The sequence below is a fragment of the Pongo pygmaeus genome, chromosome 8 (assembly GCF_028885625.2).
Source record: "Pongo pygmaeus isolate AG05252 chromosome 8, NHGRI_mPonPyg2-v2.0_pri, whole genome shotgun sequence".
Classification (NCBI taxonomy): Eukaryota; Metazoa; Chordata; class Mammalia; order Primates; family Hominidae; genus Pongo; species Pongo pygmaeus.
Window position 1 is genome coordinate 32,886,155 of NC_072381.2, and position 25,659 is coordinate 32,911,813.

Genomic DNA, 25,659 nt, shown 5'->3' on the forward strand with positions numbered 1-25,659 from the left:
TTCTGTATGAAAATAATACAGGGGCCAGGAACGGTGGCTCACGTCTGTAATCCCAGCACTTTGGGAGGCCAAGACCAGAGGATCATTTGAGTACAGGAGTTCAAAACCAGCTTAGGCAACATAGTGAGACCTCATCTTCATTTTTATTCAAAAGAAGAAGAAGGAGGAGGAGGAGGAGGAAGAAGAGGAGGAGGAGGATGGGGAGGGGGAGAGGATAGAAGAGGGAAAGGCGAAGGGGGAGGAAGGGAGGGGGAGGAAAGGAGGGGGCGAAAAGGAGGGGAAGGGAGGGGGAGGAAGGGAGGGAGAGGAGGGGAGGGGAAGGGGAGGGGGAAGAGAAAATAAGGTAATACAGGCACACATGATATGATAAACTGCAGACACATGAGAGAAGCGAATTAGAAGACCGGGAAAATTTAGAAACTTTTGATGCCTACTGACAAGAGGCACCATAATATGACTAAATGGCAATTTGCTTTCTGCACTTAAAAGTCATTCATTTAAAAATCATTTATTAGGTTAGCACTCATGTGCAAATGACTCTTCCTATCACCTCTAGGTAAAATACTTTCGGCAAGTAAAACTTACTCATTCAGACTATATTTTCTATCAACATAATTTGGTCTGAAACACTAAGATAGGTAGATTCTCAAGATTGTAGTTAAAGGCACTAAGAGCCTAATATTTATATGTTCACAAAAACATAGCTTTACAGAAGCACTGCATAAAGTGAATTATATATGTTTTACAACAGAAACATTTTTTAAACATTGAAAACCTAATTCAAAAATCAGGAGTTTATTTTTATTTAATTGAGGCAACTTAAAATGCAAGCTCATAGACAAGAAGAGTGCGGTAAAATTTTTAGAAACAGAAAAAGGGAAACTGAATTAGTAAAATTAATTTAAGAAACAAAATCACAGAATCAATTTTTCAAAGATATGACTTTCTAGCTAACAAAATTCTCATCATAATTTTCCAAATTTTGCACAGTAAATACGATGTTCTCTTCTACCATGAAAAGTAACCTCCAATATCTTCATGTGTTTTATACTATACCTTCCACTGGAAAATAGTTGTTTAATGGCAGATAAGTAAAAGTTAAGATTATTTTTAGCAAGCATTCTATAGATGTTAACTATTCTATACCTAATAACTCCATTCAAAGGTGTAACGAATTCAGTAACTTTGGGATGATTCTGCAGCAAATGTATCCTAGTACAAACATGAGGGGGCTATGGTAGATGTTCCATTCATAGAAGAATGGCAGGTAGGTATCCCAATTCATCATCTGAACAGAAACAATTGAAAATGTTACATAAATCTTTTTTTAAATAATCTATGAACAAAAGGTTAATTAAGAAATACTCAGAGGTCAAAAGCTAAGTGGAAACAAGAATCAAGAGAGTCAAGCAGAAGAAAAAAGACCAGCTTTCTTCTTGAAGACATTTGCCAGACCCCAAACTAAAATGTTAGTTTTCAAGACCACGCAGGAGTGTTAGAGAACTGAACTCAGGATTACCAAAAGCAGGAAGTCTAAAAGGCTATCCCACAATACAGAGCTGGGAACGCCAAAGAATTATACCCACAAATTATGGGTGAACCATTAACAAATTTTGCTCCTTTATTCCACACTAGGAACATCATAGAAATTTACCCCAATAATTGGGGAAAATAAGGGGACTTTCCAGCCACAAGAGTCTTCATGAAATCCAAATTACTATTAATACTACCTGGCTGGCTTGTAAAAACTAAAGCTAAAGATGTACTTTTAAATATTCATAGTTTCTCTAGGCAACCATCAGAAGAGACTCACCTCTGAAGGAACCCACCTTCAACCCCAGCATTAAAGACTTCCTACTTATGAATTTCCAAGAACTATAACCTCACATTAAAACAGATACACTCTCAAAACACCCTGAGTAAGAGTCAGCAGAAAAACAGTATAATCAGACTCTCTAAAACGTTATACATAGAAACTAACAAAAAATAGAAAACAAGACTAGAGATACAACAAATAAATGCAACATATAATCTTCACTGGATCCTTCATTGCAGGAAAAAAAACTATAAAGAATATTACTTGACAACTGAAAAACAATGAATATTAGCCATGTATGAAATAACATACTAATATTATATGTCTTGGGTATGATAAATGTATTGTGGTTTTGCCAGAACATGTCCTTATACTTAGGGAATAAAACATATTATCTGCTTCAAATCACTCATACGCACATGTGTGTATGTGTTTGGGCAGGTGAAGGGAGAGAAAGAAATAAAGCAAACGTGGCAAAATTTTAACCACTGGTAAATCTAGAGGAATGGTACATGGCATATAATGTTCACTGTACTGTTCTTTTAAATTTTTGAAGGTTTAAAACTTTTCAAAGTAGTGATATCGGGAAACTCCCCTAAACAAATAAAAAAAATACTTTTTTACAATTCAAGGACTGACTTAACATCAAATGAAGGTATACACAGAGAAAAATACCAAATAGAAGCTGGATCTTGAAATACTGAAAATGAGGCAGAGAGAGACATGGATGAACAGTGTGAGATTAAACATTCATCTAATCAAGGTTCTAGAATAAGAAGAAAGAGAATATGGGGGCGAGCCTATATTCAGATATAGCTAAGAATTTTCCAGAATTGATCAAAGACAGGACTCCTCAAATTCAGAAATCCCAATAAAGCCCTCGCAGAAAATAAAAATACCTTTACCCAGCTACATCACAGTAAAAATATAGACACATGATCTTTAAAGCTGCCAACAAAAAGAGACAAACTACGCTTGAAGAAAAGACAATCAGATTGACATCTGAATTTTCAGCATCAACAATGGAAGCTGGAAAATATGAGAATAAAATCTTCAATGAACAAGGAAAAAACAAACAAGTAAACAGTCAGCTTAGAACTATATACCCATGTTCTTCAAAGGTAAAAGTAAAAGTAAAATAAATTTTCAGACAAAAACTAAGATTCTATTACTAACAGACCCTCACGAAGGAATTTAAAAGCATGTACTTATGGCTGGGCACAGTGGCTCATGCCTGTAATCCCAGCACTTCAGGAGGCCAAGGTGGGAGGATCATTTGAGCCCAGGAGTTCAAGACCAGCCTGGTCAACACAGTGATACCCCATAGCTACAAAAAATTAAAAAATTAGCCAGGCATGGTGGTTCACGCTTGTAGTCCCAGCTACCTGGGAGTCTGAGGCAGGAGGATGGCTGAGTGCAGGAGTTTGAGACTACAGTGAGAGCTATGACCACAGCACTGTACTCCAGCCTCGACAACAGAGCAAAACCCTGTCTCCTGCCAAAAAAGGCTCATATTTATGACAGAAGAAGAAAATGTGAGAAAAGAAGGTGGTAAAAATCAGGATTAATTTTAAGAGTCATGTACAACAACAACAAAGGGGCTAAAAATTGAAATACAACATACGACAGCAACAGCACAACAGCACACATAGATCCTATATGGCTTCAAGGAACAAGATAGTGATTAACTTTAGACTATGCATAGACTAACTACGCATGCTAAAGCTGGGCATGGTGGCCCATACTTGTAGTACCAGCTACCGGGGAAGTTGAGGCAAAAGGGCTGCTTGAGCCCAGGAGTTTGAGCGTTGAGTCTATCCTGGGCAACATAACAAGATCCTGCCTCGGCGGCATCTCTGGCCTCTACCCACTAGAGGTCAGTAGCACGTCCCCCATTGTGACAACCAAAACAAGTCTTCGGACTTTACCAAATGTCCCTGAAAGGCGAAATCAGCCCTACTATGAATGATTGTTCTAGGGTAACAACTAAAATAATAAGCTTCTGTGTTAAGACAGAAGAGCCAACAGTTGCTCCCTCTCAAACCCCACTAAAATCACAACAGCGAAATGTGCTTAAAATGATGTAAATCCACAACAACAGGGAGAACAACAGTCAAGCAGATGAACAAAAAACCTGAATTACCTACACAGAAGAAAGTAGAATCTAAACCAGTATGGTGCAGACAAAGGAGAGTAGCGGAAAATAAACCCGACAAGCTTACGGAACAGAATCTGCAACTGGCTCAGCAACTGACAGTTATCAGGTACCTGTGAAACTGGGGAGCGAAAGCAGTGGTACTAAAATAAGGATTAAAAATGCCAGAATCTCCTTCTACATACCTGGCTGCTAGGTGTGCAGCCCATCCCTACCCCAGCAGACATATGGAGAGTTATTCCCTCTGAGAAGAGAAAAATACTAAGATTCTGAGTTGGGTGACAATAGACACAATAGGAACATGGGTACCAAGAGAAAGAAGGGAGACTAAGGGACCACGTGCAAAATGAATGCCAACACCAAGACACAGACAGCCCTTACTGTGTATAGGCAGGAGACCTAAAGACATCTGTGGACATTCTAATTAGGCCAAAAGGAAAGACCTAATGGGTCTAACACTGGAGATTCCCCAAAGAGGGACTGACCCAGATACCCATTAAAGTTCAAATGCCTCACAATTGTGAGAGAAAATAATTTCCATCCTAGAATTCTATACCCAGGAATACTATCAATTAAATATGAGAGGAGAAGACAGATATTTTCATACACACATAGTTTCCATTTTACCTCCCATACACAACTTTTCTCAAGAAGTCACCGGAAGATGTGCTCCAGCCACTTTGGAAATATTAACCTTCATACAATCTGTATAGAGACCAGTAATGTAAATTGAGACCCTGTATACAAGTCACTCCCATCTATTTACTAAAATAGCTAAGAAACATGTTAAAAGTTCCTATGTATACTTTAAATTCTTTTAGTCTATAATTTAGTCTTTTTCCTAATTCTCCAAAATTGGAAAATTTTACTTTATTATTGATACACTGGATAGCTTATTTTCAAATCTTTCTAATGTACAATTCAAATAAAATTTTCCTTTTTTTTTTTTTTTTTTTGAGATGGAATCTCACTCTGTTGCCCAGACTGGAGTGCAGTGGCGCAATCTCGGTTCACTGCAGTCTCTGCCTCCCAGGTTCAAGCGATTCTCCTGCCTCAGCCTTCCAAGTAGCTGGGATTACAGGTGCCCGACATCACGCCCGGCTAATTTAGAGACAGGGTTTCACCATGTTGTCCAGGCTGGTTTCGAACCCCTGACCTCAAGTGATCCGCCTCCCAAAGTGCTAGAATTACAGGCATGAGCCACCGTGCCCAGCCAAATTTTCCTTTCTTGTTATAGTTAAACACGAACAATTTTTCTATTTTTGCTCTCACTTGAACACTAAAAACACAAATTATTACCAAACTAAAGCTATAAATAAACCAACTGAAAAATGGGACAAGAAGGGAGTTATTAACTACAAAAAGCTTTTGGGAGTCTGCTAAATACAAGATGTGTTCCCTGATTTTTCTAGCTCCTATCTACCTGAAGCTTGCTTTTATTTGTATGAGCTAGCTGCTTTCTATAAGAGCAGGATGTCCTATGCAGGTGGAGGGACTCCAACCTACCAAATGGCAGGATTTCACTCTATTCTATCAGTCCTACCAAGTTACTCCTGTACGTTTAAATAATCCCAAGGCCTCTTGCCAGAATACTGAGATAAGTGTTTCTAAAACACAGCTGGCCAATTTACTGCACCATCCTGCAAGAGGTATGGAGGAAGGTGAAACCAGAAGGAGAAAAAGAGTACAGACACTTGTTAGAGAAAATAATGATTTTAAAGTGAATTGTTAGACTTAACAGAATGATTCAATTGTAGCAAAGGAATTATAATTATTTCCCTCATATATAAGTAAAACAATGGTCTTGTACCACTGACTGACAAAGAGAAAAAATGGGAAGTAGTCTGGTAGCCATACTAAGCCAATAGAGAAATACATTATTTCTATTTATTTTGCTGGGTCACATCACATATTTTCTATTTTTTTCTAAAAAAAAGTCACTGGACAGCCAGGTGCAGTAGCTCACGCCTGTAATCCTAGCACTTTGGAAGGCTGAGACAGGGGGACTGCTTGAAGTCAGGCGGCAAGACCCCATCTCTACAAAAAAAAATTTTTTAAATCAGCCAGTGGCATGTGCCTGCACTCCCAGCTACCAGTGAGGCTAAAGTGGGAGGATCGCTTAAGCCCAAGAGTTTGAGGCTACAGTGAGATATCATTGCACCAGTGCTCTCCAGCCTGGGCAACAGAGCTAGACTCCACCTCTTAAAAAACTGAATTAAATTTAACTTAAAATATCATTGGCTTGTGCAGTAACAACTGAAATAGTATCTTCTAAGACATAAGGGAGTGCACTGGCACTAGACAACTTAAACCCAGTTCTGGAACTAGGACGCACACTGTCAGGTTAGCAGTTGTGCATTAGTCAGAGATTAGAAAGTAGCTAGCATTAATATTAGTAAAGCTTGGAAAGAATTTTTAATGATCTTAGAGATTCACATGTTTTAACATGCTGACAGTAAGAAACAAAACTATTTACTTCTTTGCTTTCTGAATAATGAAAAGAGAAAATCTGGTAACTTGCAGTTGATTCCTTAATTACTCATACCTCTTGATCCCCTGGATTTTGGAAATCTCCTTTGCTGATGCTTGCATCCCTAGTCCAACGAGGAGGTTTCCAAGTTCTTTCCTGTGTTCCTCTGTTATAGTAATAGCAACGCCCTGAGCTGTCTTTATGAGTTTCCCATTCTCCATTAATCTGAATTGCCGGGCTCCCAGGAAGTGGGGGAAGAGCAGACTGGGATATTTTCAGTTCTTGAAGATTAGCATAGACAGGAGAATCTGGCCTTCCTTGATTTGGAGGTGTGGTTGCCTGTGAAATAAACATTTTTAAATTTCATGTTTAAACTGGTATAACATTTAAGTCAAAATTAAATGAAACAGGAGATTTATAAACATAATACTCTCATTTTAAAACATATATACAGGTGAATATATTCTAAGGAAATAATAACTTAACAGTTTTAAGATTCATAGTTTCATTGAAAAATAAATAAAAGCTTCAAACCGAATCCGAAGTATGCATAACACTTTCCTTTACCTGAAACAACGTGATGAACAGCCAAGAGCTGTGGGTTCTAATTCAAGATCTGGCACTAACAAGTTGTATGATATTGGGTAAGATCACTTTACTTCTCTGAAAGTGAAATTTTTTTTTTATCTCAAGAAATGAGGGAATTGCACTAAACCACCAACGTTTTCTTTGGCTCTCAAATTCTATGATTTTAGGCAGTATTTTAAAATATAAAAAGTTTTACATATGAGTAGCACAGCTTTTATTATGAAAATTATCAAAAGAAAGATTTCATATTCTAAGCTCTAACATTAAATCAGGAACATAAGTGAAACATAAAAGAGGAATAATACTTAAGCTAAGAATTTACTACATTCTATTCCTTCTCAGGTATAATTTCTCAGAGGCTATAAACAAATCATTTAATCTCTTCCTAGCTTCCTTATTTGTGAATTTCCTAACAGTAGAAAAGTAAGAATTAGTAGTAACTCTGATTTACATGTTTAATGTTTAGCTACAGCTTTATTTTTTATTTTTAAATATCTCACTAGATGTCAGTCACGAGCAAGCTACTTCATACCCTTTGTATAAGGGCACTGTAAATTGCATTAGGTTACACAGAACTTCAGTTGCTGAAAAAAAAAAAAACACACATCTGAGAACACCTGCTTATATTATGTATTTGTATTTCTCTATATATCTTCCTTTTACAGCAGAATTTCTTAACCCTAGCACCAGTGACATTTTGAGACACAAAGTTATTTGTTGTGAGGGCTATCCTCTGCACTGTGGGATGTTTATCAGCTTCCCTGACCTCTACCCACCAGATGACAGTGGCGCATGCACACACACAACACACACACACGCACACACACACAGACACACACTGACACACACACACACACGCCTCCGATGTGACAACTGAAAAGCCTCCAGACACTGATGAATGTCCCTTGGGGGCAAAACTGGCCCTAGTTGAGGAATCACTGCTTTTCCCTATAAATCCTAGAATTATATTCAGATGTTCAATTACTTCTGAAATGTAACTAGAGTTTCATGCTTTAAAATACTGAATTTGAAAAGAAGAATGTGAATGGAAACACTGAATTAGTTTTATTGAAATTAAAGTGCTTTAACTTCTAAAAATATTTGTCTATAATGTTTGTGAGTTTAAATCACAGAATAAGCTCTAACTGTGAAAACAGTAAAAATAACCCAAACACAAATACATGTTTGTGAAATAGTCACTTTTGGTCTTCTTACACATGGTAGTTATACATGTACTATATTCAATGATGCAAATTCGACTATTTTCCTTAAAATGTTAGCTTCAAATTTATCACTAAACAACATCTTTCTATGAAGAAAATCTATCCATGGAGACAGATATCATTTCTCCTTCAGATTAATTCCATATCCTAGTGAATGTGTTTTCTCTGATGAAAATATATTGTTAATATAAAAATTCTATATGTTAAATCATGTCTCAGAAGGTAGAATATCTAGAGAATATTTATTCAACCAATATTAAAGAAGTTCTTACTTTGCTCCTGATACTTGACTAGAACTTGGGGAAATAAAGATGCTAAGAAACAGCCATTTTCTAAATGATGTTTATGAACAAACTCTACTAAATCTTCAACAAACAATTAATTCCTGTTGTTTAAACAGTTTAAATTTTTAAAGTTCTTCCAGCTAGAAAAACCGGAACTGGCCTTCGGCACAATCTATAAGGCTAGCATAATTCTGAAACAAGAGCAGAGAAGAATTAAATAGAAGAACACTGTAACATATCTCACTTATAAATATGGAAGAAAATATCCTAAATAAAACATTAGAAATCTAGCACTACATTAAATGAAACAAGCACAGATATTAAGAAAGTCTGTCTTTAGGAAATCTCATATTGTAATTCTTTAGATTCATAGATAAACACCATCATCTCTACAGACACCAAGAAAGCATCTGATAAAATTCAACACAGATTCAGGATATAACTCTTAGCAAGATAGGAACAGGTGACACTTCCTTAATTTGACTTTTAAAAATTATTAGTATTTAAAGTAAACATCACAATCGACAAGACAATAAGTTCTTTCATTAAAGATTAACATTGAAGTATGTTATGGTCTATAAGGTTAACATAATTTTGAAAGAACAGGGAAGAATTAAGTAGAAGAACACTGTAAACATATCTCACTTATAACTAAGTGCCAAGTATAATTGCTCTACTCAACACTGTACTGGATTTGTGCTAAGATACAAAAAATGAATTAAACTCATAAAATACGTAAAAGAAAAAAGAAACTGTCATTTGTCACTGAAATAACCAACAGTTGAAAACCCAAATCCACAAAAACTACTAAAAGAGTTTCATGAATTGGCCAGATTTTTGATCATCTAGTCAGTTTCCCACACATAAGCAATGACAAATTAGAAAATATAACAACAAAAAAATCTCATTCATAATAGGAAAAAAACTAACACTTACAAATAAGCCTTAAAAGAAATGTACAAAATCAAGTAAGAATATTTGTAAAACCTTCCTCAGGTACCTAAAATTAAACTTCAATAGATAAACCCTTGTTCCTAAATGGAAAATAAAACCAACTTCATAAACATGCTAATTCTCCAAAAATTAACCTATAGATTCCATAAATACAATGCAATATTTGGCATGCAATATTCAGTACACTGCCCAGTACACAGGAGCACTTAATGTAATTTGTTGAATGAATAAACAAACTAATGACAAACACGAACAAAAGTAGGCAAACACATATCTCCTCCAAAAAAGGAAAATTAGGGACTTGGAACCAGTGAGATGTGATAAAGAGAGGAAACTAAGAAAACATCCATGCTTCTAGTTTTGAAAAAATGATGGACAGTTGTGTCCCTTTTTAAGATACAAACTATTGACAAATGAATTGAGCATCATGTACTCAAGCTAGGTGATTAGGCTACAAATTATGAATTTAAAATTTCCTTGCCTTCCAGAACCTCGTTAACATGGTAAAGGAAAGTGAAACATGATAATAATAGACACAATGCTAGAGCTACACATGGGACACTGTGGGAGCAAAAAGGAAGAGACCTGGAAACAAGTGACTAAGCCTTAGAAATAAATAAACAGGAGTTAGCCCGGTAAAAGCTGGGGAAACAGCAGGGAGCAAGAACAAAAGCTAGGAAAAACAGCATGGTACTTTCAGGGAATGATGCTGACATACAGAGTATGTAAAAGGAGCAGCAAGTGAAAGGCCTAAGGAAAAGCAAGTGACAGCACAGAGAGTTTGAAGGTCATGTTGCAAAGCAAACATCCAGAAGCATTTAGGAAACTACTGAAGATTAAGCCAGGAAGTGCATTCTGATTTAAATTTTTAAAATACTACGGATTTTAGAGAGATGCAACTAGGAGGTTGGTACAGTAGTACAGACAGAAGGTGAAAAGAGCTGCAATAGGACAAGACAGTAGGAATGCAGAAGCAGGGACAGATTCAAGAAACAATCAGAAGGTTAAATTAACATACAGGTTGTATGTTTGCTTATGTGAAGTACAGTTTGTTTTACCGTGTGTGTAGTTTTACTACAGTTAATGTCAAGATGAAGAAAAGAATGGAAAGAGAAGGGCAAACAGGAGTTACATTTACATTGCATTAGGTTGATAAGTCTTTTGAAAACCCAAGTGGAAATGGTAACAGATTGTTGGTTATATAAATTGGGAATTCAGTTCCCAATTTACAAAAATCAGGGCTGGTCGGGCGCGGTGGCTCACGCCTGTAATCCCAGCAATTTGGGAGGCCGAGGCCGGTGGATCACGAGGTCAGGAGATCGAGACCATCCTGGCTAACATGGCGAAACCCCATCTCTACTAAAAATACAAAAAAAATTAGCCAGGTGTGGTGGTGGGCACCTGTAGTCCCAGCTACTCGGGAGGCTGAGGCAGGAGAATGGCGTGAACCCAGGAGGCGGAGCTTGCAGTGAGCCAAGATCGTGACGCTGCACTCCAGCCTGGGCAACTGAGCAAGACTCCGTCTCAAAAAAAAAAAAAAAAATCAGGGCTAAAAATACAAAAGTCATTAATATACAGGTGGGGTCAATAACATATAAAAGCATACAGAGTGAGTGTGGGATGAAAAGAGAACCCTGGAAAATACTAAGCTGTTGCTTTATGAATTAAAATGAGAACATAAGTTTAAAGTCAGCACATGATCTCGCATAGTGACTTCTATTGTTATTATAATAATTATTATTGCAATGAACATAACTAAAGAACCAGACTAAGTGAAGGAGGCAGAAAGGAAAGTTAGAAGTAGAAGGTCTACCAGGAAAGAGTAGCATTTGAAAGTCAAGAAGGAAAATTTCAAAAGAAGAGAAACTCGACAGTATCAAATTCAAAGATTTCAATACAGGGACTCTGAAAGAATCACTCAATTCAGCAATTAAGAAGTTTTTAAAGACTTCAGCTACCAGCCATGAGGAGGATCTGAAACTACTTTCCTGCCATAAACTAGAAAGCGAGTAAAATACAGAAAACAAGTATTGTGAGGCATTGTACAACAAGCAGCTGCAGACTGTAATCTTTGAGAGAAACAAACAAGGTGAATCCTACCACTCCCAAGCTTTGTGCCGGAAGTGGTTTGCAGGAATCAGCCCAGCAAGTGGAAATCCAGAGTCTAGCAATCTCGGTGAGTGAACAGGACAAACACTGGGAATAATACAAGAAATGGAAATAATTATAAACATGATACAATGAGAAGAGAAAAAGTTGAAGGAAATGTTAATTTTTTTTTTTTTTGGTCTCAAGACTTTCGCTCTTGTTGCCCAGGCTGGAGTGCAATGGCACAGTCTCGGATCACCACAACCTCTGCCTCCCTGGTTCAAGCGATTCTCCTGCCTCAGCCTCCTGAGTAGCTGGGATTATAGGCGTGAGCCACCATGCCTGGCTAATTTTATATTTTTTTAGTAGAGACAGGATTTCTCCACGTTGGTCAGGCTGGTCTCAAACTCCTGACCTCAGGTGATTCACCCGCCTCGGCCTCCCAAAATACTGGGATTACAGGCGTGAGCCACCGTGCCCAGCCCCTAATTTTTAAAAATCGGGGAATCTAAAGTTGGATGGCATTCTTCAAAACTGATAAACCAAGAAACAGGTGGAATTACGTTTGAAATCTAGAGATTTAACAGTAATTCTAAGTAGAAGCACAGATAATTAGGTTTATTGACAATGAAAGGTAAAAAGTTAGTTTCTAGTAGAATTAAGAACCTTGTTTTCTTTTTTTTGTTTTTTTTTTTTTTGAGATGGAGTCTTGCCCTGTCACCCAGGTTGGAGTGCAATGGTGCGATCTCAGCTCACTGCAGCCTCCACCTCCCGAAGAACCTTGTTTTCTTAATGAATTAGTTCCATACTTAAAATCAGCTTAAATCTTCAATTTTCAAAGTGTATGAGAAAAGAATAGACGAGGACTCCGTATTTGTGAAATACTCTGATCTCTGGCAAAAAGAGAGTGCACATGTTTATTATTGCCTAAACCACTGAAAAATTCAAGGGAATTAACACTGATTGATTACCAACAATTTTCCTCAAGCTTGAAAATATAGGTTCTTGGCATAAAAAATACTTAGCATAAAATACCAAACTAATTTTTACATATGCACAAAATATATATTTAACTACAACAAGGGATGGTTAAGTAATAATGCATTGTCTTTTCCAGCGAACCAAAAATATGTTTTTTTAACAAATACACTCAATGCTGGTGAAGGTGGGATGTAACAACTCTAGTTTACTGCTGGTAACTTTAATCAGCAGAACCTTTTCGGAAAAGTTTGGCAGTATGTTTCAAGAGTTTTAAAAAAATATTTTTAGACCCTTGAACAAAGGGAAGAAAATTCCTAAAGACAGAAAAAACGCCTTCCTAACAAAGAAGTTCATTCCAGTGTTACTTATAAGAAATAAATCAGAAACAACCTTAAACATTTAACAACAGAAAAATGGTTAAGCAAATCATGACTCAACAGATGAGGCAATATTAATACTAGCAGTGAAAATGCTATGAATGATTTCTGATTTAAAAAAAAAAAAATCTGGCCAGGCACAGTGGCTCACACCTGTAATCCCAGCACTTTGGGAGGCCAAGGAGGGCAGATCATCTGAGGTCAGGAGTTCAAGACCAGCCTGGCCAACATGGTGAAACCCCATCTCTACTAAAAATACAAAAATTAGCTGGGTGTGGTGGTGCGCACGTAATCCCAGCTATTTAGGAGGCTGAGACAGGAGAATCACTCGAACCCTGGAGGTGGAGGTTGCAGTAAGCCAAGATGGCGCCAGTGCACTCCAGCCTGGGTGACAGAGCAAGACTCTATCTAAAAAAAAAAAAATCTGCATGATCTGCCATCAGCAGGTCCAGGAAAAAAAAATGTATAAGGGCAACTAAGAAAAGCAGAAGATAAAACAATACAATGAAATTCCAATTAAATTTTAAAGCATAAAGAAAAACTAAAACATTATCAGTTTTCTCTGGATATTAGTATTATATATGTTTTTTTCTATGTGATTTATTTCCCAATTTTATTATAATGAGAATGATCACCTTTAGGGTTTGAGGGGACAAGGATGTGGGGCAGGATAGGCCCTTGCCTAGTCCACCAGACTTACGAAAGTGACAACAATAATATTGACCCTACAGAAACTAGTGTTTCTTCACAGGAAGTCAATGGGTCATCAGAATCACCTGAGGTTGCTTATTAAAATTCTTGGGCCACATTCCAGAGTTACTGGGGGTGGCAAGTGGTGATAGTGGCCGGGGGTTAGTCAATAATTTATATTTTGGGGCCAGGTGTGGTGATTTACACCTCTAATCTCAGCACCTTGGGAGGTTGAGGCGGGAAGATCACTTGAGCCCAGTAGTTCAAGACCAGCCTGGGCAACACAGAGACCCTGTCTCTACAAAAAATAAAAAATAATTAGCCAGGCACGGTAGCACACGCCTGTGGTCCCTGCTACTTGGGAGGCTGAGGTGAGAGGATGACTTGAGTCCAGGAGGTCAAGGCTGCAGTGAGCCACTGCACTCTAGCCTAGGTTTCAGAGTCAGACCCTGTCTCAAAAAATACATATTTTTAAGTACTCTATGTGATATTTATGTTCATTATTATTCAAAAGTCAATGTTCCTGAGTGGGCTTAGGGCAAACTAACCTCTTCAGCCCAATACATTTTTATTATAAAAACATAAATACTGAAAGACAATTCTTAAGTCCATACCACCATTTGCTGTTACTCTGCAGATAAATCAGAGTTAAAATGAATAAGCAGTAAGATATAAGTACTTCCAATATATGAGTCAAATAAAAATTAGCTTTCTAACATTTATAAGAACCTTGTTCATGAATTGTCACCAACAAAAATAAATGGAATTTTCATACTTTAAAAAAAAAAAAAACAGGCCGGGCACCGTGGCTCATGCCTGTAATGCCAACACTTCAGGAGGCTGAGGCAGGCAGATCACCTGAGGTCAGAAATTCAAGACTAGCCTGGCCAATATGGTGAAACCCTGTCTCTACTAAAAATACAAATATTAGCCAGGCGTGGTGGTGGGCACCTGTAATCCCAGTTACTTGGGAGGCTGAGGCAGGAGAATTTCGTGAACCTGGGAGGTGGAGGTTGCAGTGAGCCAAGACTACACCACTGCACTCCAGCCTGGGTGACAGAGCGAGACTCTGTCTCAAAAACAAAAAAACAAAAAAATACCACCCCCTTCCCCCCAAAAAAACAAAGTTAATTTTATGGGTTATATCTGTCATTAATTAACAACTGAATTGGGACCAGTACCTCTGCACATGACCTAATTTCATATTTAAAAAAAGACTTGGCCTGTTCTACTTTATCTATAGATAGACTAAAATAATCCTCCCATTATCCACTGGAAAGAAAAATTGGGGAACCATATATATAAGAAGGTAACTTTAAACTCAGATTCCTTCTGCATTGTTACTTTTTTTAATACCAAAAAATACTGAGATTTGTCCTCTTTTTACTTTTGACATTAGTTCAGAATTGCTTCTATAATAAACTTCTGACAATGGCAGAATCCATACTAAGGAGCTACACCTCTTGCTTCTTAATCAGCACATGCTACTTAGTATTAATACCTAGGTATCTACCTTACTACAAGTACAGAATTATATTTATATTACTGAATAGTATAAATCCCTACAGCCTATAATCATACCTTTGATTTAGACTTATGGAAAAAAACATTTATCATAAATGTTTGGTAGCCTGATAGTATCAGGCTCTAAAGCTGAACTTATTTTTTTAATCCTATTTTAAACCACATACAGAAAAAGACATTTATGTATTTTTGTAATTTAGCTGCTTAAACAAAGTTTCCTTTACCATAATTTCTTTCCTTTTTTTTTTTTTTTTTTTTTTTTTGAGATAGAATCTCGCTCTCATTGCCCAGGCTGGAGTGCAATGGTGCCATTTCAGCTCACTGCAACCTCCGCCTCCTGCGTTCAAGCGAATTCTCCTGCCTCAGCCTCCTGAGTAGCTGGGATTACAGGCATGCGCCACCCCACCCAGCTAATTTTGTATTTTTAGTAGAGACTGGGTTTCTCCATGTTGGCCAGGCTGCTCTCGAACTCCCAACCTCAGATGATTCACCCGCCTCAGCCTCCCAAAGTGCTGGGATTCCAGGCTGAGCCACGGCACCCAGCCATAATTTTTATATAATAAATTGTGTAGTTATATAAATTATAGCATTGGGCCAGTTAACAGAGTACAAAAAGCAAAAATTTGTCAATGGGACAATGCTCAGCCAAAACAGGACTAAAATTGGTTTTAGTTCACAAACAAATTTTGTTTAGTTTCACAACTAAAAATTACATGATCAATATTACCTGAAAAATATAACTTTCTAAAAGAAAGTCATTTAAAGCCAAATTTTAGGGGAAAAAACATACACCACCCTTTGTTTAATAATTTTGAAAACAAAAACTTACAAATTCTAATGTTTCTGTCTAAAGCATGACTGCATTGAGATTTCAAGTTCTATAGAGTACACTGATATTTTCATGGTTTACTTACTTAACTAACATTTAAGTACTAATTATGAGCTGGGCAGTAGATGAAAATAGGACAGTCCCTGTCCTCGAGGAGCCAATAGCCTAGTAAAGAAGACAAAACTACTCTAATGACACAGCTAACTGCTGCAGAGAGAAGTGTACAGGATGCTCTAGAAGCACAGAAAAACCCAGTGCTAAACAGGGATAGGAGGTGAGACACAGCATGCAGAAAAAGGTTCACAACAGATGTTTAACATGATCTTTAAAGTAAAATAGAAGCAAGTCAAGAGAGTGGTGAAGGGCACTTCAAGCACATGCAACACTTTATTGTTCTTCGGATATAACACACAAATACGGAAAACAACCTTTGAATAAGGAAACACACCTGGTAACTAAGTGAATTCGTTATCATGGTATCTTTAATAGACATCAGTTTTGATGGCAAACACATGATTTTCCTTACTGATTTTTTTTTTTTCAGGTGATTTTCTAGTTATTGCAACTCAAGGGTGCTCTATTACTACAGGGTTGGTTACCTTACCTTGTGTTCATATGCTAAGACTTAGCTGTCACCTTACGGCTTGCTTCTGTCCTCCCCTTCTCCTTTTATCACCTTGGCCAACAGCCTGAACAGTCTCTTTACCCTGTCACAGATCTGCCACCATTTCTCCCACCTCCCCTGACAAAGACAATAATAAAGCAGGTACCAGGTAGAAAAGCTGTGATGTCTGACAAATGCTTGTTTCTAAAAAGCCATACACAAACATACTGATGAAGTCTTCTCTCTGCTACCAACCCTCAATAACAGCTGCAAGCAGATTATTGCAGCAATCGTGCCATGCTATAAACTAAAACCACTGGTAAAGACTATCTGTATCTAGAGGGTTGAAAGAGAAGAGGTGACAGACACCACAGTGAAAAGGAATGAAGGAACTAATAGGAACCAGCACATAGAGAGTCATGGGAGTGCACAATTAGGAAGTTTATTACAGGCAAAAGATTTGCCAAAAAGGGAACAAATGACAAATTTCCCCTTCAAGATCGAGCCCATATCTCTCCAGTCTCCTTTTCTTTCATGCCCTCACGCTCATCCTTTCCTCAGCCTTACTTCTCTACAGCTCATCATAGTACTTACGACACTAAACTCTAATCGCAGATTTACTTGTCTGCCTTTCCTTCTAGAACTTCATTCTCTTTAAGGCAGAAACATTTGTTTTGTTTGTCTCTTCATCTTCAGAACCTAGTATAGCACTTGCACAAATTGGCACTCAATAAGTTCCTGAGTGAAAATTATTTTTATATAACTAAATAATCTATCATGAAATCCACACACTAAAATTAACTCCCTACTTCTGTTTTTATAGTCTCCTGGGAAATCTATTACCTAAATTCTATTGTTTCAATAAAACCAAAATCTCTCCCTCAAACACCCTCCTCTCCCCAAGCTACCGACATGTATTCTGAAAGACCTACCAGCATGAATATTCCACATGTACCTCAAACTCACTACATCCTCTGCCTCAACCTTCTTCCATAACATACTACCCTACAGGAGTCACTAATTCAAATAATAGTATCATAAACTCCTCAAGCAGCTATCTCTCAAAGTCATCTGTATCTCCTCTCTTTACCCCAACAAAGTACTACTAATTCTCTATCCTAATATATCTTGAATTTCTTCCTCTCTTATCCCAAGATAAACTGCCTTAGTCCATCTTTTGCTGAATAACTAAAATCACCTATGGGGTCTACTGCCCCCATTTCTTTGCCTCATCCAGTTGATCCTCCATGGTACCACTAGTTTCTCTAAAAGCACATATCTGATATTGTTACTCATCTGCTTAAAAACATCAATGAAAATTTCATTAACTATAAAATAAGTCCAAAGACCTTGAAAGAGAACTGTGGCTCTTAAGTACCTAGTCTCAATCTTTTCTGCCTCATTTATTGCCATTCTCCCTATATTCTTTGTTCCAAAATTCCCATACCACTCATAATTCTATTATTAATGCATACCATTTTCCTCCCAGACCTTCAAATCTTTACTTTATCCTTCTGAGATAACCCGTTCCCAATCACCAAACCACACTCAAAACCATAAAGAACTGATTCAAACTCTTTGAAATGTTCCCCTATTCCCCAAAGGCAGAATTCATAGGCTTCCTGTGCATCTAGAGCATCACTATCTAATAGAAATATAACATGAGCCAGGTATGTAATTTTTTCTACTAGCTACATTAAAAGGGTTAAAAAAAAGAGAGATAAAATGAATTACAATAATATATTTAACACAATGTATCCAAAATATTATTACTTCACCATATAATCAGCACACAAATTACTGAGATATTTTATATTTTTGGACTATCTTCAAAATCCAGTGTGTATTTTACAGTACATCTCAATTCAGGTCCTAAATTTTCATCAGAAACACTTTATCTATATTTTGATTTCTTAAAATGTACAGTTGAAAAAGTAGATTTATATATCCAAATTATTCCAAACATTCTCCAAAGTTCCCCAATAAATGAATCCAGCATCAGTTTTCATATTTAACTTATAATAAATAATTAAAATTAAAACTTGAGTTATTCAGTCTCACTAGCCACATCCAAGTGCTCAATAACCACCCGTGGCCAGTGGCTACTATCGGCCAGCACCAATCTGCAGCATTGTCAATTTTCTGTCTCTCCCACTAAGTTGTAAGCCCCTTAAGAGTTAAGACATGACCATGTCTTATCATTACACATTCTCAAAATCTAGAAACAAATGAAGAAACCAAAGACCCCTTTCTCAAGCCCTAACACAGACTCTGATGATTCTCCTGTTCTCAGTAACTGCTTTCCCAATCCATAGAATATTTCAAGAAATAGAAAGGTAAATGTGATAGCTGCTAGAAACTTATTGATGAAACCTCATTATTAATTTATGTTAAAAGTATTCATCCAGATATGTTTGTCCTTGTTGGTCAGTAAAGCAAAGAAAATTCAATGGGACATTATGCTGAGAGAGTAAGACTTAGTTACTATTTTATGCTGATAAGGCAACATGCAATGACCTGGTATACTGCCATTATTATAAATCTCCCTCCCTGGGGACTTGAATGGTAACTCCACCATCAGCATTCAGAGAATGACTAAAGAATACTCTGTCACTGAAATTTCTAGAGATTAAAAAGTTAATGGTACAACTGCAAATGAAAAAACTGTATCTGTGATCACTTGTTGAAAGCATACATTACATGAATAAATCTAAACTTAGAAGGTGAGACTTCTGGTGGTAGCAAAACAAATTATGAATTTCAAAAAGATAAAAAATTGATCCATAGTTTTAAGGTATACATTTAAATGCCCAACATACCATCTTTTCTGTCTCTCATCTTCTGATAACTGAATATTCTTTTTTTGTTTAATTTCAGAAGACAAAAAATTTTGAAAAACACCACCTAAGGAAAAGGTAGTGGAAAAGGTTGTGTTCACTTCAAATGAACACAACTACATAAATGGGTTTCTAACTTACTATCTGTACCAATTCATTAACAAGTATGCATGAGAAAGTCATAGCACAGCTGCTTGGGTAATCTATTTTATTAAGTCCAAACTGAGTGTGTAATTACAAGTTTTAAAGCATTATTTCCTTAAAGCTGTCTTGAAAACAGAAAGAAAATTAAAAGTAGATGATTTTCCATCATTTTAATGGTCATTTTACACCAAGGCAAGAAATACCTAAGCCCTGAATTTATTAAGAGATATTTAAAATAGGTAGTTAGACACACATAATGGACTCTATAAGTATAAAAAAATACATTCAGTCCAGGTGCAGTGGCTCACGCCTGTAATCCTAGCACTCTGGGCAGCCGAGGCGTGCGGATCACCTGAGGTCAAAAGTTCGAGACCAGCCTGGCCAACATGGTGAACCCTCATCTCTACTAAAAATACAGAAATTAGCCGGGCGTGGTGGCCAGCACCTGTAATCTCAGCTACTCGGAAGGCTGAGGCAAGAGAATCTCTTGAACCCGGGAGGCAGAGGTTGCAGTGAGCCAAGATGGCGCCACTGCACTCCAGACTGGGTGGCAACGCAAGAAAAAAAAAAAAAAAAAAAAATTTCACACACATACTCATGTGTCTGCCAGAAAAATTACAGAAGACCATATGTAAGTTTCTGTCACTTATTTCTGAGTCATGGAATTACTGCTGGGTTTGTTTGTCTGCTTATCTGTACTTTCTAATTTATTCTAGAAGGAGTTCATCTATTTTTGAAATGAGATTAAAAAGGAAAAAAAAATGCTTATGGGAGAAAAAGGGCCATTAATTTTAAAGTCATGTAACAATTCTGGAATGATCTTTAAGAAATTCTCTAGCTAAGCTCTAAAAGCACAGAACACTTATGATACCCATGGAGGTCAATACTCAAAACTTAAAGTTTACCCAGGAAAAATAGAGTAGGTAAGGAGGAAGGGTTCATTCAAGATCACAGATATTTTGGGTTCAGTCTAAGCAGAAATGTAGTCACTAAGCTTAGAATTATAATCCTCATAAAACGTCACAACGAGAATACAGTTCCCACAAGCAAGTTCTCCAAATTGCTAATGAAAAAGACAAAGGATTGGGTAGGATAAGGAAGGATGGGTAAGGTGGAATAGGATTGTTCTATAATGACAGTGATCAAAAGTTCACCATGTCTTTAAATGAGCAATTCATCCTAAAGTTCCACAGAACTGAGGCCTGTCTAGACACTATTCATTCCCAGCACTTTTCTCTTTTCATTAAATAACTGTGATAAAATATACGTAACATAAAATGTACCACTTTAACCATTCTCATGTGTACAGGTCGGTCACACTAAGTACTTTCGCACTACGGTGCAACCATCACCACCATCGGTCTCCAGAACTACTTTCATCTTGCAAAACTGAAACTCCATACTCACTAAACATTAACTCCCCATCCTCCCCCTCCCCAATCCCTGGCAACCACCATTCTACTTTCTGTCTCTATGAATTCAAGCACCTCATATAAGTGGAATTATATAGTATTTGTCCTTTTGTGACTTATTTCACTTAGCATGTGTCAGAATTTCCTTTCTTTTCAAGGCTGAATAATATTCCATTGTGTGTGTCTGGGTATTTATTAATAATGTATTCATCCATCAACAGACACAGTTGCTTCCACCTTTTCGCTATAGTGAACAGTTCTGCTATGAACATGGTGTACAAACACCTTTTTGAGTCCCTGGCTTACAGTTCTTTGTGGTAGGTACCCAGAGCCCTTCTCTTTTGAAACTCCTCAAATAAAACTTACCTACTGCTCTAAAGGTCATCATTAAAAAAATAACACCAGGCCGAGCACGGTGGCTCACACCTGTAATCCCAGCACTCTGGGAGGCCAAAGCAGGTGAATCACCTGAGGTCAGGAGGTAGAGACCAGCCTGGCCAACATGGCAAAACCCCACCTCTACTAAAATACACAAAAATTAGCTGGGTGTGGTGGCACGCACCTGTAATCCCAGCTATTGAGGCTGGAGAATTGCTTGAACCCGGGAGGCAGAGGTTCCAGTGAGCCAAAACGGCGCCACTGCACTCCAGCCTGACAACAGAGCAAGACTCCATCTCAAAAAAACAAACAAACAAACAAACAAAAAACAAAAAACCATCACAAAAAAAAAAACCCACTACCACTTTACATGTTTTCTACTCCACAACATCTTATATATGCACTGAAGACCATTAATCCAAAAGCGGAGGAAAAAATATCAGTCAGCAGCTAAATTTAAAGCAATTTAGTTGACCTTCCTTAAGTTCATGTAACCCCATCCCCAGGAAGAGAAATATAAAACATTCTTCTCATATTTCAAAGTGCAGGAAACAAAAATTCACCTAATAGGTATATTCCAGTGCTACAAAGAGTTAGTGCTAGTTAAAACTGCAGTTTGTTTTCCAAGGTCTTGAGTATCCTTTAAGAGCAGTTACAACCCCTACTCCCAAACTAGCTCTCAGTTCAGAATTTTTAGAAAAGTTCTAAAATACAAAAGACAAGTTTTTCCAGTTTCTCCATAAGTCAAATTAACTCCTAATCCTCATCTAAAGACTCAATATCCTGTTCCAAGATCACTTGAGACATGTGTCAGCTCCTTTTGGTCCCAAATGCTTGTTCTTTTTCATCAGGCATCTCAACATCCCAAGGAGAAATCAAACAGGCAAATGAGAAAAATCTGTGGCAGATCTAAAGTCAGTTAAGATTTACTAACTTCTTGCTCAGCGTTCCTTTTGGGACGCTGTTGCACGTTAGAATGAGATATACTGAAAATAGTATAAAGACGCCTGGTTCCTTTTAATAGAACAAAGTGCTACCACAGGAAGAAACAAGTCTGGTTATCCCAGCTTTCAGCCTTCATATTCTGTTTTAGCAAATACACTAACATAAAAACTACCTATGTATCAATAAAAATATATCAGAATAACTATACTATTATAAAGTATCCATACCATTTTTCTAATTACCTATAGTTTCTAGAGGAAGACTGACATTTATCAATTCCCATTTTAAGTCACTAAATCTGAAGTTGGAAAGTCAAAAAGATCACACTCCTTCTCACTTGATTGTGTATAAAGAACAGCTGGCTAGTAAGCTATTGTACCCGATAAACAGATTATTTTTCTCCACAAAACACATTTAAATTACATTAACAAAACTGCCAATGAAGAAAAAATTACTTTAACTAAAAAGTGAAATAGTGTTCTACAAAACAAGTTTTGATCCCATTGCATGCGTTACAATTACTTGAGTGTTTTCGCAATACCATCCACATGACATGGCGCTTAATGAGGCTTTTCAAAATAAGCATAAAATAATGAAAGAAAATCTGACACACTTAAGGAAAATATTTAGCAGATAATTAATGAAATTTTAAAACCAGCTGGGTGAGATGGTGCATGCCTATAATCCCAGTACTTTGGGAAGTCAAGGCGGGCACATAGCTTGAGCCCAGCAGTTTGAGACCAGCCTGGGCAACGTGGAGAAACCCTGTCTCTACAAAAAATTAACTGGGTGTGGTGACACATGCCTGTATTTCCAACTACTTGGGAGGCTGAGGTAGGCAGATCACCTGAGCCTGGGAAGTGGAGGCTGCAGTAAGCTCCAGCCTGGGTGACAGAGGAGACCCTGTCTCACAAAAATAAAAAATAAAACATTTTCCTGACTAGAAAAGTGATGATTAAGCTACATAAAATGTTATACATAATCTTCTTTAAATTATGAAACACAGATACAAAAGGTAAAAGTACCCTTCTTTTAAAAAGAAGTTGGAAAACAGAGAATAAGTTGAAAAAGAAAGCAGAAATCCACCACCCAATTTTAACTTTTGTTGATATCCTGAATGAGGTTGTAATCATAATACAATCATAATAAGGACAGGCCGTGACCCTTTACACAGATTTTCAACTTTCAAACATCTTGGACTTCCATAATTTCATACTAAAACTCCTAAACCTACTTCAATAAATAAAATCAGAACTTCCTTACACTAACTGATCAGCTTTTTGAGAAATCACATAACAGACACTTCCATTTCAGAAGCCTCAGGTATTATCTGTAGAGCAGTGCTTGTGCAATTTTGTATTTGAATGTCTTCTTGTATTTTACATTTATTAAAATGAGGCAAAAAGTGTAAAAAAATTTAAAAATGCAGCAGTTCCCTATATTCCTTTATAGTATAGGGATAAGCAAACTATGGTCCAAATCCAGCCTGCTGCCTTCTTTTGTAAATAAAGTTTTGTTGAAACAAAGCCATGCTCCTTTGTTTCCATATTGGCTATGCACTTAGGCTCTCACGCTACAATGGCAGAGTTGGACACTTGCAACAGAGACCACATGGCTCACAAAACCTAAAATGTTTGTTACTGGGCTCTTCACAGAAAATGTTTGCCAAGCCCTGTGAAAATACTCTCCCAATTTTTAAGCTAGATTCTGTTAAAACCACGTACACAAAAATCAGATGAATATATATTGTTCTTCATTTTTCCAAAGTAATTCCTTCAAATCATTACAAATTTCCATCCCTTTAACATTAAGAGTCCCCTTCTATAACATCAGAAAGAACAGAAAATGAAATCTTCTTCAACTATTTCAGCTATGCAAAAATAGAACACAGGTCAAAGTGTCACTTTATCATTAACAGTGTATTTCAACAGTGTTAATTTACATGTAAGTTTTAATATCTATTTAGAAAGACAAAAATAAGGCCAAGTGCAGTGGCTCATACCTGTAATCCCAGCAGTTTGGGAGGCCTAGGCAGGCAGATTGCTTGAGCTCAGGAGTTCAAGACCAGCCTGGGCAACATGATGAAACCCTATCTTAACAAAAAAATACAAAAATTAGCCAGGCATGGTGGCACACCCCTGTGTTCCCAGCTACTTGGGAAGCTGAGGCTGGAGGATCGCTTGTGCCTGGAAGGCAGAGGTCTCCAGCCTGGGCAACAGAGTGAGACCCTCTCTCAAAACAGTAACAACAATAACAAAAAGTTAAGAATATTTCTCTTGTTTAACTATGGATATAATTATCACAAAGAACTCGAGTGGTCTTCTTTAAAAATGAAAAAATTTTGAAAATATAATTTTATTAGTAGTTGACTCAAGTCAAAGAGACAAAATACAGAATTTCTACTTTTCAAAATTGTTTAACTTATTTAATTTAATCTTCCCCAAATATTTCTCCTCTGACCTCAAATCTTATCCTATTCATTGCCTCATCCTACTAATTACCTGCATTACCTACAAATCACCTAATATGGCTCACACTTGGCTCTAGCATTTTTTAAAAAAGACAATACTATATAGTCTATCAGGCTGACACTAAGCTGGCAATTTTTAAATCAGATAAATTCCATAACTAATACCAACAGTGCTACACTAGTAGAATCCTACTGGGATATCCCATGCATTCCAAGTTCTTAATGGTTATAGTGATGGTGCCTACATGCTTCTACAAGGTTTCTGGCCATTCTCTGCAGATACCTTTAACAATGCCCAGAGGTCAGGGAACACCCAGTTAAATTAAATTTTTTTCTTATGGGAAATAATAGGGAAGCAACAGAAATAATATACTATTCTACCTAAGTGTCAGGTATTTATTCATAAGCATGGTTCTGTTAAAAGATATGCTCTCTGCTCATCATCATATTCTTCGAACTGTGCACAATACAAGGTACATAGCTGGTGCTCAATAAATATTAAATGAGTACATGAATAATTCATTATTCAAGTAAATTAGATGTCACAGTTTTCGCTTTATTTTGTTCTTTTCCATCAGTGGTTTCTCTTCCTTTGCAAATAAAAAAATGATTAAAATATTCAACAAAATATGAATGAAAAATGTAATGGTGCTCTTAAAGTCCCTAGTTCAAGTTGGGTATTCAAAAATCTTTCATTTTGCCCAGGTGCAATGTCTCATGCCTATAATCCCAACACTTTCGGAGGCCAGGGCAGGAGGACTGCTTGAGCCCAGGAGTTTGAGACCAGGCTAGACAACACAGTGAAATCCCATCTCTATAGAAAAGCAAACAAACAACAACAACAACAACAAAAATCACTTTTGTTTAATTTAGTGGGTTCAAACATTTCT

General features: G+C 37.1%; 1 protein-coding gene across 6 annotated transcripts in view; it reads right to left on the reverse strand.

Moving 5' to 3' along the window:
- Positions 1 to 25,659, reverse strand: part of ARHGAP12 (Rho GTPase activating protein 12) — a 128,288-nt gene that overhangs the window by 48,510 nt on the left and 54,119 nt on the right. For all 6 annotated transcript variants that reach the window (XM_054437151.2, XM_054437150.2, XM_054437149.2 and 3 more), the window contains exon 4: positions 6,517 to 6,780. In XM_054437151.2, coding sequence (XP_054293126.1) covers positions 6,517 to 6,780 — 264 coding nt within the window. The remainder of the gene's footprint in view (positions 1 to 6,516; positions 6,781 to 25,659) is intronic.